This window comes from Sinocyclocheilus rhinocerous, unplaced genomic scaffold (genome assembly GCF_001515625.1).
Source record: "Sinocyclocheilus rhinocerous isolate Xijiao unplaced genomic scaffold, SAMN03320098_v1.1 scaffold611, whole genome shotgun sequence".
In the NCBI taxonomy this organism is placed as follows: domain Eukaryota; kingdom Metazoa; phylum Chordata; class Actinopteri; order Cypriniformes; family Cyprinidae; genus Sinocyclocheilus; species Sinocyclocheilus rhinocerous.
Window position 1 is genome coordinate 177,337 of NW_015623515.1, and position 16,631 is coordinate 193,967.

General features: G+C 34.9%; 2 protein-coding genes across 2 annotated transcripts in view; one reads left to right on the top strand and one right to left on the bottom strand.

Annotated features, from left to right (window-relative positions):
* LOC107711717 (TBC1 domain family member 19-like) overlaps positions 1–9,630 on the bottom strand; it is a 21,507-nt gene extending 11,877 nt beyond the window's left edge. Inside the window, exons 1-9 of the mRNA XM_016516790.1 lie at positions 9,464–9,630; positions 9,273–9,345; positions 7,862–7,907; positions 7,021–7,096; positions 5,670–5,744; positions 5,179–5,242; positions 4,086–4,132; positions 3,338–3,509; positions 2,260–2,372 (exon numbers count right to left, since the gene is read on the bottom strand). Of these exons, the coding sequence (XP_016372276.1) occupies positions 2,260–2,372; positions 3,338–3,509; positions 4,086–4,132; positions 5,179–5,242; positions 5,670–5,744; positions 7,021–7,096; positions 7,862–7,907; positions 9,273–9,345; positions 9,464–9,550 (753 nt within the window). The 5' untranslated portion in view covers positions 9,551–9,630. The remainder of the gene's footprint in view (positions 1–2,259; positions 2,373–3,337; positions 3,510–4,085; positions 4,133–5,178; positions 5,243–5,669; positions 5,745–7,020; positions 7,097–7,861; positions 7,908–9,272; positions 9,346–9,463) is intronic.
* A 3,128-nt stretch (positions 9,631–12,758) lies between these two features.
* Positions 12,759–16,631, top strand: part of LOC107711808 (cholecystokinin receptor type A-like) — an 8,017-nt gene continuing 4,144 nt past the window's right edge. Inside the window, exons 1-3 of the mRNA XM_016516887.1 lie at positions 12,759–13,008; positions 14,524–14,782; positions 15,985–16,112. Of these exons, the coding sequence (XP_016372373.1) occupies positions 12,759–13,008; positions 14,524–14,782; positions 15,985–16,112 (637 nt within the window). The remainder of the gene's footprint in view (positions 13,009–14,523; positions 14,783–15,984; positions 16,113–16,631) is intronic.

The following is a 16,631-nucleotide window of genomic DNA, read 5'->3' on the forward strand; positions in this document are numbered from 1 at the left end:
TATATAGTTACATTAGAATAATAGGGTCACACTTTATTTTAAGGTCCAATTCTGGCTATTAACCATTCAAACCATTCCTAACTCCTAATTTGCTGCTTATTAATAGTTAGTGAGGTAGATAATAAAGGGATAGTTCACCTTCAGTTGCTGGTCCCCATTGACTTGCATAGTATTTTTTTTTCATACTATGGAAGTCAATGGGGACTAGCAACTGAAGGTGAAATATCCCTTTAAGTTTAGGCATTGGGGAGGATTAGGGATGTAAAATATGGTCATGCAGAATATGTGCTTTATAAGTACTAATAAACAGCCAATATATGCATGCTAATAAGCAACTAGTTAATAGTGAGAATTGGTCCCCATACTAAAGTGTTACCATACCAATAATACTGTTCATGAAGAGACACTGTAGTCAAAAACTTTCCATTTTCCTGCATTCAAGACAAGTCATCCCAGGAAGTTCTTACTTGGAAATCATAATTGCAAGCTAACTTTATCATAATTAACTTTGATTATCCCTTATCATTTTAAACATTTACGCCCTAAGACAGGCTCCAATCATGAGTCTTTTTAAAAGCCCATTGCCCTCCTGTTACCCAGAGGGACAGGAGAATTTTCCCCATTTTTCTGAGAATAGGCATGTGAGCTGGTCGCTGTCATCCAGACAGCTGCTTTATCAGCAGTTACATAATTGTTCCAACTGAAACATTTAAACCTCTTGTGATTTCCCCTCTTCCCCTCTCTGTCATTCCACTGGCTCCTGTCCTGCCCACATCTACAGCACTAGCTCAAAAAGTGAGGGATTACTCTACTTGTTTAAAATGTGTCGCCCCACGCCGGGTGTTTGTCTTCTTATTAACACATAGGGAAAGTGCATTCTCCAGATGCTGTTTCACTGCTTTAATGAAGGCCCAAGGACCCATCAGCCAGCGTGAAAAATCACAGCGGGTACCTGCTCCGTCATTTCTGCCCCACAAGCAACTCAAAGCTAATTTTATTAGGAAGGATTATGACTGTTTTCACACTTGACTGGACTGCTTGGTCTGGACCAGTGTACAATTTCAAATGTCTTTTCACATTTTGAAAGGCATTATGCTATAAAAAGCATGCAAATTATACATCATTAATAGCAGCTGCCAAACCACCTTTTAAAGCAAACTCAGATATGGCTCAAATATGGTACACATCAGCAAAAACTGGTTTCACACCAACCAAACATACTTCATTCTGATCTCAACTTGATTTGAGCCTTAACAAAATCTCTACTGTAAAAATGTTTACATCTTATATTAAATTTTTATTAACCCTCGCAAAACAGTGTAATGCTTTTACTACTTGTACTCTGAAACTGTAATTTGCACAGCATATGGAACATTTCAGCCATGAATGTGTCTGATAAGTACAAATAAATACCCATAAAATGTCAGTTCTGGCACATGTTCACAACAACTGCCATAAATGACAATTAAGATATACAAATGGTTGCATCTGTTTAAAGGTACCTAAATATTTATGGTAGTTTTATATATGTTTGAGGATCTGTGCATGACTGTGTTTGTATGAAAGGGAGAAAAAAGTACGGTATATATACACTACCTGGGGTCTACTATAGACTGGGGTTTGTGAAAGAAGTCTCTTGTGTTCACCAAGGTCATTAATTTGATTAGAAATACAGTAAAAAACAGCAATATTGTAAAACATTATTATAATTTAAGAATAGTTTTTTTTTTTAAATGCTATGTATTCCTGTGACGGCAAAGCTGAATTTTTCACAGTCATTACTTGAGTCTTTAGTGTCAACGTGATCTTTCATAAATCATTCTAATATGCTGATTTTGTGCTCAAGAAACATTTCTTATTATTATCAATGTATCACCATGATCCATTTGTGAAGACTCTGATAGGTGCAGGGCAGTACCATAACATACACACACACACACACACACAAATTCACTGGCTCACTTCCATCTGGAATAACTGTCAAAACAGTGTCCCCTTTCTAAATGCAGTTTGAAATGGAGTCATTACCTCAGGATCAATCACCATGATCCATTTGACATTTTCATTGGGATTCTTTGATGAATAGTAAGTTCAAAGGAATAGAGATTATTGGAATTTTTTATATAATTGTCACTTATGATCAATTTAATGTGTTCTTGCTAAATAAAAGTAACAATTTCTTTTAAAAAATCGTACAGACCTCAAACTTTAAACAGTTATATTCCCCTTTCTAAATGCAGTTTGAAATGGAGTCATTACCTCAGGATCATTAGTAGTATTCAGGATGAGAGACCACAGCTGGGCCCTGAGACCGGTGGGGCAGCCCTGCCTGCTGTACTGCTGCGCCGCTGCACTGTCTTGCTCGCTCACCACTACAGAAATGCAGAAAAACAAGTGGGACCCTCACACATCTTAGTAAACACTTTTAGAGAGAAACCTTCTGGATGTGTCTAAAACCTAAAGCAGCTGCCTTGATGCCAAATCTGTCACTGACAAAACAAGTATTGTTTTGTATATGAAGGTGCATCCTAAAGAAAACCGTAATATAATGTCTAATGATCTGGAGCACATTCAAGAGATCAAAAATGCAGTAAAACAGTAATATTGTGAAATATTATTACAACTGAACTGTTTTCTATTTTAATATGTTTTAAAATGTATCAGCATATACATTCATGTGATGGCAAATCTGAATGTTCAAGCAGCCATTAACCCATTCTTCAATTGTCACATGTTATTCTAGTGCTTTCTTGAACATTCCAGAACATTGTGGGAACATCCAGCATACACTTCTGAAGTTCTGGACGACTCAGTGTTGTTAGCTCAGTACTGTGCATGTACCATGTAATTTTTATGCATGAGTAATAACAGATTAGCTTTTATAAGTTTTTTTTAGTCAGGGTTTCTGCAGGATTTTTAAGCTCATATTTAAGACCTTTTTAAGACTTTTTTAAGACCTGCACAAATAAAATTAATACCATATGAGCGGGGTAGGGCAATGTCTATAGTACCATATTAAACTGTAAAAAGCATAATTTACAGTTCAGATACAGACTTTTTAAGACTTTTTTAAGGCCCGCGAAAACCCTGTTAGTTAGCTTGTAATATTTCTTTGACCGCTGTTAATACTGTAAAACAAAAATATGATTTTCGTATTCAGCATGTCAAACTCCACAAAAAACACTGAAAATCAAAATGAATCAAAGCTTCAGCTGGTAAAAAAAGGCAGTGAGCACCAAGATAGTTTCCACAATCATTTAGATTTTTCTCTAACCCTTGATTACTGTAATTTGTTTAAAGAAATGGTTTCAGATGATAATCAGCAGTCACAATGCACATTCTTTGTGTCTTGACATTAAAAAAATAGAAGGAAGTGAAATAAAAAAAGGGAGACTCACCATTTGAAGAATGTCACGGACGTTGAGGGAAACCTGGATTAATCCCCAGTGGCTTCTGACTGTGAGATCTTCACTGCGCTCGTTATTTGGGTTTTTTAAACCAACCAACACCTACACAACAAGAAATATTATGTTTCATATTACCTAAATAAGAATACATATGTATAGTAAAAAGTGAGACATGATAAATGCTACAACCTTTGATAACATTTTCTACAAAACCCTCTTATCCCAGCTGAATATTCCAATTATATATAGCCAGCAATAAATAAACCATTCATAAGTGTAAACACAGTGGCTCTGTGGTGCTATCAAAACAACCACTCAGTCAATTCTCACTCGAGAGTAATTTAACCGAATATTCCTGAGGGAATCCAATCAGCTGCTTCATATCCAGGCCTATCTTTCTCATTTGGACCGGATGTTTTCAATAAACTGATTTGATTATGTAAGGCAGCTCTGAGGGACATGGAATACTCTAACCTGCAGTTACACATGCATAAATAATGTTTTAATATTTTAAACATAAAACATTGAAAACTGAAGTATGAAATTATTTTAAAAATGAAAAGGTACCTTAAATGTGAAATTAAAACAGCCAATCAGCTGCTTCATATCCAGGCCTATCTTTCTCATTTGGACCGGATGTTTTCAATAAACTGATTTGATTATGTAAGTGAGACCCACCTCAATGAAGTCTTTGGGTGCGTAGACAGGCCTGAATTTGCTTAGGTCTGCAATAAGAAAACACAGATCTGAGTGCTTCCAAACTTGTATATTATAATAGCCTACCAGTTAGTGTCATTGAAAACATGATGACGAAATTCTCTCAATCTTAACCCTTCAATAATGTCAAAGACATTGTTATAGTTTTTATAATGCAGCAGACATAATAGCTCTTTAAGTAATGGGAACCTTAACTTGCAACCTCAGTATCTTAATTGCTCTCTGTTATCTGTGGCATTTCACATCCACAATGATTAATAACAGCTAAAAAATGCTGTCAGTTTTTAAAACTCTGGCAACTGATCAGAAAAATATATATAAAGTACACACAGAAAAAATGCAGTACTGGAGTATTACTACTTGTTTAAATAAATAACAACTTTCCAAAATCTCACACAGCTATTATACAGCTTCAGAAGACCTGGAATATGGCATACAAGTTGTATATGATTTTATATGATGTACATGATACTTCCTGTGTATTTTTTGGACATACAAAAATCCCCATCCAATTGGAAAAGAGCATAAACCTTTGTGTTCCAAAGAAGGAAAAAAACATGTTAACCAACTAAATGAGTGAGTGAGTGAGTGAGTGATAAATGATGACCAAATTTCCATTTTGCAAGTAATCCTCTAACATGAACAAAATCTGTTAATCTGGCAATATTACTTTATGTTTTGAAAGTCATGCTGAAATTGTAAGACAGAACAAGAACAAGAGAAACAAAGTGCAAGCAGAAGAAAGAATGCAAGAAAGAAGCTAAGCAATAGCTTTAGTAATTGGGATGTGGTCCAGGCATCTGGACATGCTCTGGATTCACAGGAAGGGCTGTTTATGCCAGTGTCCTGCAGAAAGCGGTGAATGTTATCATATACACTGCAAACTGATAGCATTGTTATGGAGCTGTTATACTGCTCAGGGCTTCTGTGTGTGAGCCAAACCTCTGTGTGTAAACATTCTGCAATGCATGAACACACACACACACACACACACACTGGGATGTAACCTTGAGTATGTCAGAGTGGAAGAACAGACTGTGAGTGTCTGCATTACCTGGTTCATCAGTTCCCATCTCGTTCCATTTATTTGTCAGCTCTTTCTGCTCTGCGACTGGCCGCTGTATAAAAGAAGAAAAAAAAGACAGTTTAATTGCTCAAACGCACATGTAAATGAGTCATGCAGAAAGCGGTGAATGTTATCATATACACTGCAAACTGATAGCATTGTTATGGAGCTGTTATACTGCTCAGGGCTTCTGTGTGTGAGCCAAACCTCTGTGTGTAAACATTCTGCAATGCATGAACACACACACACACACACACACACACACACACTGGGATGTAACCTTGAGTATGTCAGAGTGGAAGAACAGACTGTGAGTGTCTGCATTACCTGGTTCATCAGTTCCCATCTCGTTCCATTTATTTGTCAGCTCTTTCTGCTCTGGGACTGGCCGCTGTATAAAAGAAGAAAAAAAAGACAGTTTAATTGCTCAAACGCACATGTAAATGAGTCATTGTACATACAATGAAATAAACCTTTACCTTCCGTGCCAATGGAATTCCCAACTCAGTGCACATACTGTTCAAACTCTTCAGGATCCTCTTCTCCCAGTTCACCTACAACAAACACACACAAGACAAACTATCAGTCGTCTATGCACTCTGCATGGCTCCAAAATGTGTTTGGACACTCAGGCCACACCTAATGTATGAATGTCTTCGCTAAATATAACAAAATAAAAAACGAGTGAAATCTATTGTAAATAAAATAGCACATACTTTTCAAGCAAAATATCTCACCAAAAAAAGTATGGTCATGTTACAAACAAGCGGCAACCTCCCGCTCTCTCTCGTGAAGCCAACACGGAAGTGACTTAAACTGTAATTCGTCAACTGGCCGCTAGAGGCTGGCTGCAAAAGGGAGTCAATCCCATACACTCCCCATGTTAAAGGGGTCATATGATGCTATTTTAAAGGGGTCATATGATGTTTTTTTAAAGATCATTATTTTGTGTATTTGGTGTAACAGAATATGTTGACATGCTTTAATGTTCAAAAAACACATTATTTTTCAAATACTGTACATTATTGTAGGTCCTCTATGCCCCGCCTCTCTCAAACGCTTCGTTTTCTACAAAGCACCATATAAAACTGAGGTTACTACAATTTTTAGAGATGTTACTGCTTTTGATAATGAACAAAAATGTACCCTTGCATCCTAACTCAAGCTACTATCAAATGTGCATTTCTAAGAGACAAAAAGTGATTTTGACATTTATCGTGATAATTATTGATATCGACTGATATGAAAAAAATGATCGTGATAATTTTTTTGACCATATCGCCCAGCCCTATTTCACAATGTTATTGTTTTTACTGTATTTTTGATTACATAATCCAGTCTTGCTGAGCATAAGAGACTTCTTTCAAAAACACTTAAAGATCTTACTGACCCAAACATTTTGAATGTTAATTTATATGCTAGTAAGCAAAATGTTGATAACCAGATCATGTTTATACTGTAGTTAATGTGATTAACTACATCTGTAATTCCTTTGCACCTTTGTGAACTTGAGGAGAACTGACTTAATACAGTAGAGTGAGTGACCTTGACACCAGATGATTAAAACTAATGGCTCAGAAAAATTAAGTTTGTTCTGAGAAATTGTAATTTGTCATTTGTCTGAAGAGTCAAAAAAAAGAGTCACAAAATTATGTTACTTATGCAATGGCATTCAGAAATGTAAAATGTGACTTACAGTAAGAGTTCAAAAGTGTTGAAATACTGTTTGATGCCACATTTGAGTATAAGCAGAGAAATACAGTATATAAAGACTAAAAATGAAGAGAGCCAGAATAATAAAGATAAAGATGTAAGAGAAAGAGTGTGTACCTGGGTTTTGCGCATATATGCCAAGGGCTCTTTGGTGTGTTCAGGAGGTGCTCTAGGGTGCCCAGGGGGAGGCAGACTATACCACACAAACACACATAAATAAAAAAAATAATAATATTAAAATGAATAAATAAATAAAAAAGCTTAACATCGTGATGGCATCGTCTATCGGCCCAACCCTAACCTGTACTATAACACACCAAGGCATCAAGGCACCATACTCCATTATCAAACTTTATGAAGCTCTTTCTTTCAGTCCCTTCAGTCTTTCCTCTGTCCCATTAACTTAAAACACTCATTTTAGGATAAACACATCACCAAAAATGACAAACAGAGAACGTGTATCTACAAAACAACTCACAACACTGTCCATTTTCAAACAAGGGGTCATATATTTAAAGGTATATATATTTATTGCTTTTTTTCTCATCTGTAACAATGTCCAGCTCAAACTATTTTATTGGCTACACTCTGTAAAAGTAATCTGTATTGTACCTCGGGCTCTCCTGTCAGTCCTGTCCTGTATTTGGATCTGGATCATTTTAAGCTTAATAAAATTATTCTGTCTCTTGTCATTTTTACATTTGGCTAAAAGGAGTTCCTGTCATAAAACTGTATAAATACTAAAACTGGAGGAACAAACACTCTAGACTCTAGTGAGTGAGAGAGAGATAATATCATCTTGTCTAAATCTCATGTCATCATTTTTATTGCTGATGATCTCAGTATGTTAATACAGGAATAAAATAAAATCGAAAATACAAGTAGAAGAAACCAGTTAATGTAATTAATGAACTGCATTAGAAAAAACTTAATTTTATATTCACAATATATCACTTACATGTGTAATTCCCTGTAAACTGCATTTTGTAATTTTCTCTCCCAACCTACAAGAATGAAAGGATCAGTGACACTACAAGAATTACACACAAGAAGCACATTCATCACTTGAGCAATTCATCACTTGATAGATGTCGAGATCATATATTATATGTTCAGTCACATGATCATTAAAAAAACAGGTACCACTTTATAAGTATACACTACTAAAGTACTTACAAATGATTTGCAAAATGTTAGTTTATAGTTCATTCATAGTTTACACTATTAACTGTAGTTAAGACATTAATAGCCTCTAAACAAGTAGTGAGTTCTTCATTCACTGTCACTGTAATTAACACAATTATTATTGTTTAATTAGCTCATATGTAAAGGGTTAGATAATGCGTTGTTAAAAATGTATTAACCATAAATAGTTCTCACTTTAGATTAGGTCATGGAAAATGAGAAAATGTCATTAATTAAATGCTTAAAACCAACCTTTACTTATATATCTCCATAGTTTTACACTGTACAAACTGTATATTCTGTTACTTTACCCTAATTCTAACCCTAAACCTACCCATCACAGAAACCTAAAGAGAGAGAGGGGGGGAATTAGGTTTATGAAGTAGAATATACAGTTTGTACAGTAAAAACCATTACGCCTGTGAAGAGTCCCTGTAAACTACATATATGCAAGTGTGTGTTTGTGTGTGTGTGTCCTTAATGTGTTTGTAAACATTTTAAGGGACAGTGAATATGAATGAATGCAATTAATGTTCAATAAAGGTTGGTTTAAAGCACTTAATTAATGGCATTTTCCCATTTTCCATGACCTAATTTCATAACTATTCACTCCTTATTACCAATTAACAATTCCTTTACTATGTGGTAATTAAACCATATTGAGATAATTACAGTGCAAATGAATGAAGAACTCAGTACTTGAACTATGAACTATGAATAAACTACAAACTAATAGTTTGTTAATGATTTGTAAGTACTTTATTAGCATATACTTATTATAAAGTTTTACCAAAAAGATTATAATATGCTGATTTGCTGTTTAAGAAACATTTCTTAATATTATCATCAATTTGTGCTGCTTAATATTTTTGTAAAAAAAAAAAAAAAAACTAACTCTTGATGAATAGAAAGATCAAAAGAACAGTATTTATTTGAAAAAGAAATAGTTTGTAACAATGTAAATGTCTTTACTGTCACTTTTTTTATCAATTTAATGATTCCTTGCTGACTAAAAGTATATAAAAAAGAAAGAAAAAAAAGAAAGAAAAAAAAAACTCACTGACCCCAAATTTTTAAACGGAAGTTTAAAAAAAATGTACACTACATTTGGTTTTATTTTAAATAAAAGATACTTGCTTCAATTTTTTTTATACTTTTTTTTTCATCCGACAGCCATGTCATACCTGATGCCTTTAACAATCTTCTCACATCATCTTTCAGCGTTTCCAGTTTAATTTCAGGTTTGTGCAAACATTCCTAGGAAGAAGGAAACATTTCTGCAATGAAATACAACAGCAAGCGCGAGCTGGCAGTATACTGCAGTGACCGTATACCGTGTTGCACACTCTGCAGTCAGTTAGCTGAAGCTGCTCACTTTAGCCTGTTTCTCCAGCTGAGAGTGTAAATTAGTCCCTTTGAGCCGCTGAACAATCTGCGTTATAGAGACGCTCTCGTCCATCATTATCACTCTTTTAATGTGATGTCGACGGGATTTTCTGTTGTCATCTGTTAGCGCTGCAGCATCACAGGATGAGGCACCGTATCCAGACAAATGACAACAAACCCTTCAGGAAACACTGGCTTCAACACAAGGTTCCGACATGCCTTTATTAACTTTAATAATAAGAGTTCCTGTCGTAAAAATCTAAATAATGAATTCCACAAAATTGAGTTTTTTATTTAGCTTGTGTTTTTATTATGTATTTGTTTTTTTATTATAGATTTATTTTTAAAAAATATTAAAACAATACATTTAAATAAATGTAACATATTTATACATCATGGTAGTATTTCATTATTTTTACATTTCTTTGTTTGATTAAATGTTTACTTTAAAACTTTAAAAATCAAAAATTAAAAATGGAAAAGACAGGAATTTCAAAGAATAACAAGATCATTATGTGTTTTTTTATTATTTTTTTTTTATTCAGAAGAAAATATGTCATAGGCCTTTAGGTGTCACTCATTAAATATATGTTTAAAAAGAGACAAATAAAAAAGTAATCCTTCTTAATCCTTCTTAACAGGTTGAACCTGAACATGTACAATAGGTTGAACCTGAGCAGTTTCTTCTCTCTGTGTCTCGTCACAGGAATGCTGATCATGTTTATCATGCACAAATATATCTGACAGCAGCTATCAGGAATTAAAGCTTTTGGCCAGTGCTAGAGATTTTTGAGTTACTACAACAAAACCTGCGTGTGGTCTTCTTCAAAAGACTTACCCTCTAATCTTCATGTTTTACAACAATGTTAGTATGGCTGATAGTAATCTTAATCAGTTAGTTGTATGTTATGTAGTAGCATAGTCACAGTAAATAGGTCATTGCCATCCAGAACAGTAATTGAGCGTATGTCCAGCAGGCTATGTTCCAATCATATATATATTTTATTTTTTTATTTATTTATTTTTTGACAGTGTGACTTCAGTGTGAACTGTCAGGTCAGAATTAATAAGGTTTTTGCATCAACAAGCACAAATCGACAAATCTGCACAGGTCTGATGCATTGAATAGTTGTAGAATAGTTGTTGCAAACCCTTTTATACTATAAGCTATACGTGCACATACACATACTGTATAAACACAAGAACATTGTTTTGTACAAGTTAAGATGTTTAGAAGCATTTAAAGTGTGAGTTTATTTCACAGACCTTTTTCTCTCTCTCTTCTTCACTCTCCAAATCTATAAAACATCTTTCAGGCTGTTAAAATGTGTGAGTGCTTTGTTCGGTGGAGAGGTCAGTAAATGACCCTAAAAAGGCCCTTAAAATCTCTCTCAGGATAAACTGATGAAGTCAAGATAGTAAAGCTAAATCCAAGAGCATAATTTGTAAAATGGAAGCAAATGCATTTCAATATTATTTAAAAAGGTTACAATTTTGTGTAAAAGAATCAACAGAATTAATAGCACATTTCTTGTGTTAATTTTCAGCAGGCATTACTATGGTAATCAGTGTCACGTGATTATTCAGAAATCATTCTAAAATGCTGATTAATCAGCATTTTAGAATGATTTCTGAATAATCATGTGACACTGATTACCATAGTAATGGCTGCTGAAAATTCAGCTTTACCATCACAGGAATAAACTACATTTTAAAATATATTAATCAAACAAATGCAGCCTCTGTCAGCATATAGGAGAGTTTCAAAACATTACAAAATTATAATTATTCCAAACTTTTGACCCTATAACGGGGCGAACGAGACGAGAGATGTGCGGATCCATATGCAAGCTTTTATTCAAATACATGGTCAGAAACAGGCAGGGTCGAAACACCAGCAAACAGGTATGGCACAGGCGAGACAAAATAATAATCCAAGGGCAGACTTGATCAGGCTCCGGCGAACAATATCCAATAGGGCAAGGCAAACACGATTATTTACTTGTCTTATTGTCATGCTGTAGAAAGGGTCCAAAATATTTCTTGGGTGTCAAATTTTTTTTTTGAATATTGCATTTTTGAAAGGGGGAAATCTGAGTTGCGTAACTAAGGGTAACTGAGTTACGAGTAGAATGAGGTACCAAGAAAACTATAACACAACATTATTATTATGATTGTTGTTGTTGTTGTTATTATTATTATTAATATTGATAGTAATATAATAAATACTACTACTACTACTACTACTAATAATAATAATAATAATAGAATATATTCAACGTATTATTTTTATGTTACACAACTGTTCACAAACATTTTTTAAATTTAAATAATTTAAATGCTGTAATGCTTCAGGAAATGTGATGGGGGTGTACCAAAGACTGTGTAAAAATAGGGGTGTACCTTATTCATGGAAGGTGTCTAGTGAGAAAGTGAAGGCGGGGTCTGTGGTTCTGTGGACGACAGCACTGATCAACTGCATTAGCCTACTTCACATCACAACTCAGCAGGAACGCTTGATGATATACAGGGTTGGATGTACTTAACTATCCATTTTATTTTGTAATTTTTTTTTCAATTTTTCTTTTGACATCTCAAAACTTTTTACCATTGTGTCTTGAATATATAATAATTAAATAAGATAAAAGCATGTGTTTTAATATAGAGTGCATATCTCTGGCATTATGGCAGATCAAAAGTTGGTGTTCTTTCACCTCCAAGAGATGAAAAGAAATTCATTTGGATAGATATATTTCTATATAGCGAAGGACAGTGATCAGAAATAACAAGCAAACATGGAGACATTTACAATTCACGATATGCTCATCAATTCCACTGATATTTATAAAATATTATGTGGACTCGGAATCGGGAATTTGTCGGAGTGCAAAAATGACAATAACGGCACGTCCGAACCAAAAGGTAAAGAAAATCTTACATTTTTATTGCATATTACTTTATTACTTTATTTTATGCGCATATTAAGCAATGAACAAATTTTTAAATTAACCTATTGTATTTAAGCAAAAAAAAGTCATTTAGCATCCTTGAATCAGCTTTTACCAACAAAATATTTTTTAATGAGCTATGTCAGTTAAAAAATGTTTCTTTAATGTAACAGTTACAGGTTACCACATTTTACAATGAGCTTTTGTCCTGAAATGTTGTGAACGAGTCTAGACAGGTCTTGTAAAGCTTTGCATATCTGAGTAAAGGTTCACTGTAGTTTGCTTGTTAAATCTGGTCAAATAACACATGCTTTCTCTCGTACTTGTTTGTCAGACATGAACCAGACGGTGCGGATCGTGCTGTATGTGTTCATCTTCCTGCTGAGCTTCATAGGAAACAGCCTGATCATCACGGTTCTGGTGCGGAACCGGCGCATGCGGACGGTCACGAACCTGTTCCTGCTGTCTCTGGCCGTCAGTGATCTGATGCTGTGTGTCTTCTGCATGCCCTTCACACTCATCCCAAACCTCATGAAGAACTTTATCTTCGGCACCGGCATGTGTAAAGTGGCCACGTACTTCATGGGTGAGTCAGTTTCATATCTGTAGTTCACACTTCACTTCTAGAATAGCTCAGTGTTTGGAATTGACTAGAGTTGGTTCTCACTTTGTGTCCATACTCCATGCCTTACAAAAATCACCATAACCCGAATTTCTGCGACGATACCTGTTACTACAATTATTCAAACTGTAAATACACTTTTCAGTATATTTTTGTTTGGTATTGGGATTAGGGTCTAATACCAAGTGACTTAAGTTTTAAAGTAACAACTGTAGTACGTGTAGTAGGCACGTGCTGAACAAACGCCTGTAACTGTAAATTTACCACCTGTAAACGTTTTTTTCTGAGTTCACTGTATGCTGGAAAGTGTTACACCCCTCCCATATGGTCAGGCACGATATTTGTATTTTAAAGGCTTGCATAATTGTTACAAATAAAGTCAAACTATAAAATCTGTTCATTCAGGTGACAGCAAATCATTTAACATATATAAATCGAACTAAAAATTAGATATGATTTGATTTTCTTACCTTAAAACTAGCCTAATACTTTTACACAGAGGAAGGCTGTGGTAAAATACTGTAGTAAATTATTCTTCATTTTATTACTAACTTTTCACTTTTTTAAAAAACTTTTTGATACATTATAGTATAGGAATGTTTGCATAATATTCACTGATCTTACAAGCTTCTTTATGCCCTAAAAAGGGCATCTGATCACATTGATTGCAAGAGGCAGACTATAAAAGGTCTCCTAACCAAAGGATACTTCATGTTCCAGCTGCTTTTTTTCTTGCATTTGGTTATAAAAAAAGGTTGATTTAGAGATTCATTTACTATTCATTAAGGCGCTAAAAGCATAGACCACAAACACAGTGAAGCTTGCACTGGGTACTAAAATGCATTTTATATTGTATTATAAGCCTCAATCATATTGGCAAGACCACAGCTTTTTTTTGTTTTGTTTTCAGATTATATTGCAAGTCACATCCATTGTGAATTCATATTTATGACTTGTTGCATTTTGTGTCAAACTATTTATAGCACACTTCCAGATGCTGCAAATGTGCCATGTAAACAATTTAGTAATGAGACAACGCCACTGCCCGATATCTCTGTATTTGATGCATCAGCATGTTTTATGTGTTTGTTTTGTGCTATTCTGTAATACTTGCTCATGATAAAGCTGACTTAATTTACATACTCTGTTGTTATTACCGTGTGGGTATGTCAACATTCATAAGCAATCAAGCGCTGTTGATTATTCAGAGAAGAGCTGGAGCTGCGCTCATACTTGGTGTAAAGTGTGCAGTGTACTGCCGTTAAAGTGCCAGCAGCCATTAACTTTATTAACAGTTCATGCCTTTGTTATCAGGGCTTGGAGTTAGTTTGGTATGAAGTTTGCATGTCTGTTTCCATTTTTGTGTTTACTGTTGTTTATAGAAGCATATATATCAGACCTTCTTAGACTCACAATACTTTAACAAGGCCAGATTTATTTCTGTATGTGCAATTGAGTTCTGTGCGTCCAAACACACAGGTATTTCGGTGAGTGTATCGACATTCAACCTCGTGGCCATCTCTCTGGAGCGCTACAGTGCCATCTGCAACCCCTTTAAGTCCCGCACATGGCAGACGAAGTCCCATGCAGCAAAAGTCATCACAGCCACTTGGGTCGTGTCTTTTCTGCTCATGCTGCCTTATCCGATAGGCAGCACCCTGGTGCCTTTCATGCGCAGCAACAACAGCACAGGCAACATGTGCCGCTTGGTTTGGTCCAGTGATGTCATGCAGACCTGGTAAGATTTATTAGGACTGTGTTTTTTATTTTGAATTTTGAGGATAGGGTGTTTAAAGGAATAAGGAGCAGAATATAAATTCTGTCATCATTTACCCTCATGGTACCTGTATACTGTTATGTTTTCGGCAGCAGTTATTTACACTAAGTGTAAAAAAAAGCTCAATGTTATTTATACTGAGTGTAAATAGTGGTAGATACTGTTTGCACCAAGTATAAGTGCAAATAGTGATAGATGCTATTCACACAAAGAAGTGTAAATAGAAGTAATATACTGTTTGTACTAAAGGCAAAACATCTGAGCAGTGGTGGACGGAGTTAGTGAAAATTACCTTTGCTAACAGGATTATTTGCACTCCTCTTTTCTGTGGAACACAAAAGGAAAAATGTTGAAAAATCATCATGCCGCTCTTTTTAATGCAGTATGTGTTTACACTGATCATGTATGTTAATGCTGAAATACACTACACAACTTAACATCTGAGAGGCATCATACACTTACCGACTTTGTAAATCATTACAAAGAAAAAGCAGGCCATAATATTCTAAACAACTAAGGATCACACAGCAAACTTGTGCAGAAATATGCATGTTGTTGCTAGCATACACATAACAAATGGAAACAATCTGTTCTAAAATCAGTTCAAAGTATCAAACATGTTCATAGTTTAAAGCTAAAAAACGAAATCTGTGCCCATCATACACTACGTGATTTTTGTTAACTCTGACTGCCCAAAATCTTAAAACTGGCTTTAACTTTCGGCAAGTAGCGTCAACTCCTCCAGATTGCAAATACTGGCAATATGAATGCGCTATAATCCAGTGAAAGTATAAGTGAAATATTGTATGGATCAGAGCTGCAAGATACTATAATATACAATATATATATATATATACTTCTGGAGACAGGTTTGGAACAGCATGAGAGTGAGTAATTTTAGTAAACTAATCTGTAAATTTAAAACTACAAAGCTACCCAGCATTTACATTTTTTTAGTTAAAAATACTGTGAAAACGGACACAAATATCATGATGATATCCTGCAGTTGCCAGCTGCATAATCGGAGCCTCTATATAACTGATTTTAAAAAGTTATGACCACTTGAAAGAAAAGAATGAGATGACAAACTTGTAAGACTAGGCTCTTACTGTTAAACCAGGTCTGACTTTGCAACTGACCTCTCTGCGGGTTTTTTTATTTAGGTATGTTTTCCTGTTGCTGATACTCTTTCTCGTGCCTGGGATCATAATGATGACGGCTTATGGCCTCACCTCACTCGAACTCTACAGGGGAATCAAATTTGAAATGGCTAACAGGAAGTCAAACAAAGGTACGGGCAAATATCATAGACTTACTGACCTTTATACTTCAGATGTGAACTCATTATATAAAAGCCTTTTAAATAAAGCTGTTTAGTCATGATGACAATTTGTAGGACAAGCCAGAAGGCTAATGTGCCCTTCAGGTGGAGTTAGAAATATCGTTATTATGAGTTCCGAGCACATGACAGACCAAGCAAAGTCAAGGCAAGGCAAGGCAAGTTTATTTATATAGCACATTTCATACACAATGGTAATTCAAAGTGCTTTACATAAAAGGAAGTTTTAAAAAATCACAACAAAAAAAACGAGGAATTTAAAAATGTATTTAAAATGAATTAAAACAGTTAAGAATAGAAAATGATTATACATAAAATACAGTGCAATCAGTTCGGACGTAGCACAGTGCTCATTCAGTAAATGCACAGCTAGATGAGTTTTGAGTCTGAATTTAAATGTGGCTAATGTTTTAGCACATCTGATCTCTTCTGGAAGCTGGTTCCAACTGCGGGCGGCATAATAGCTGAAAG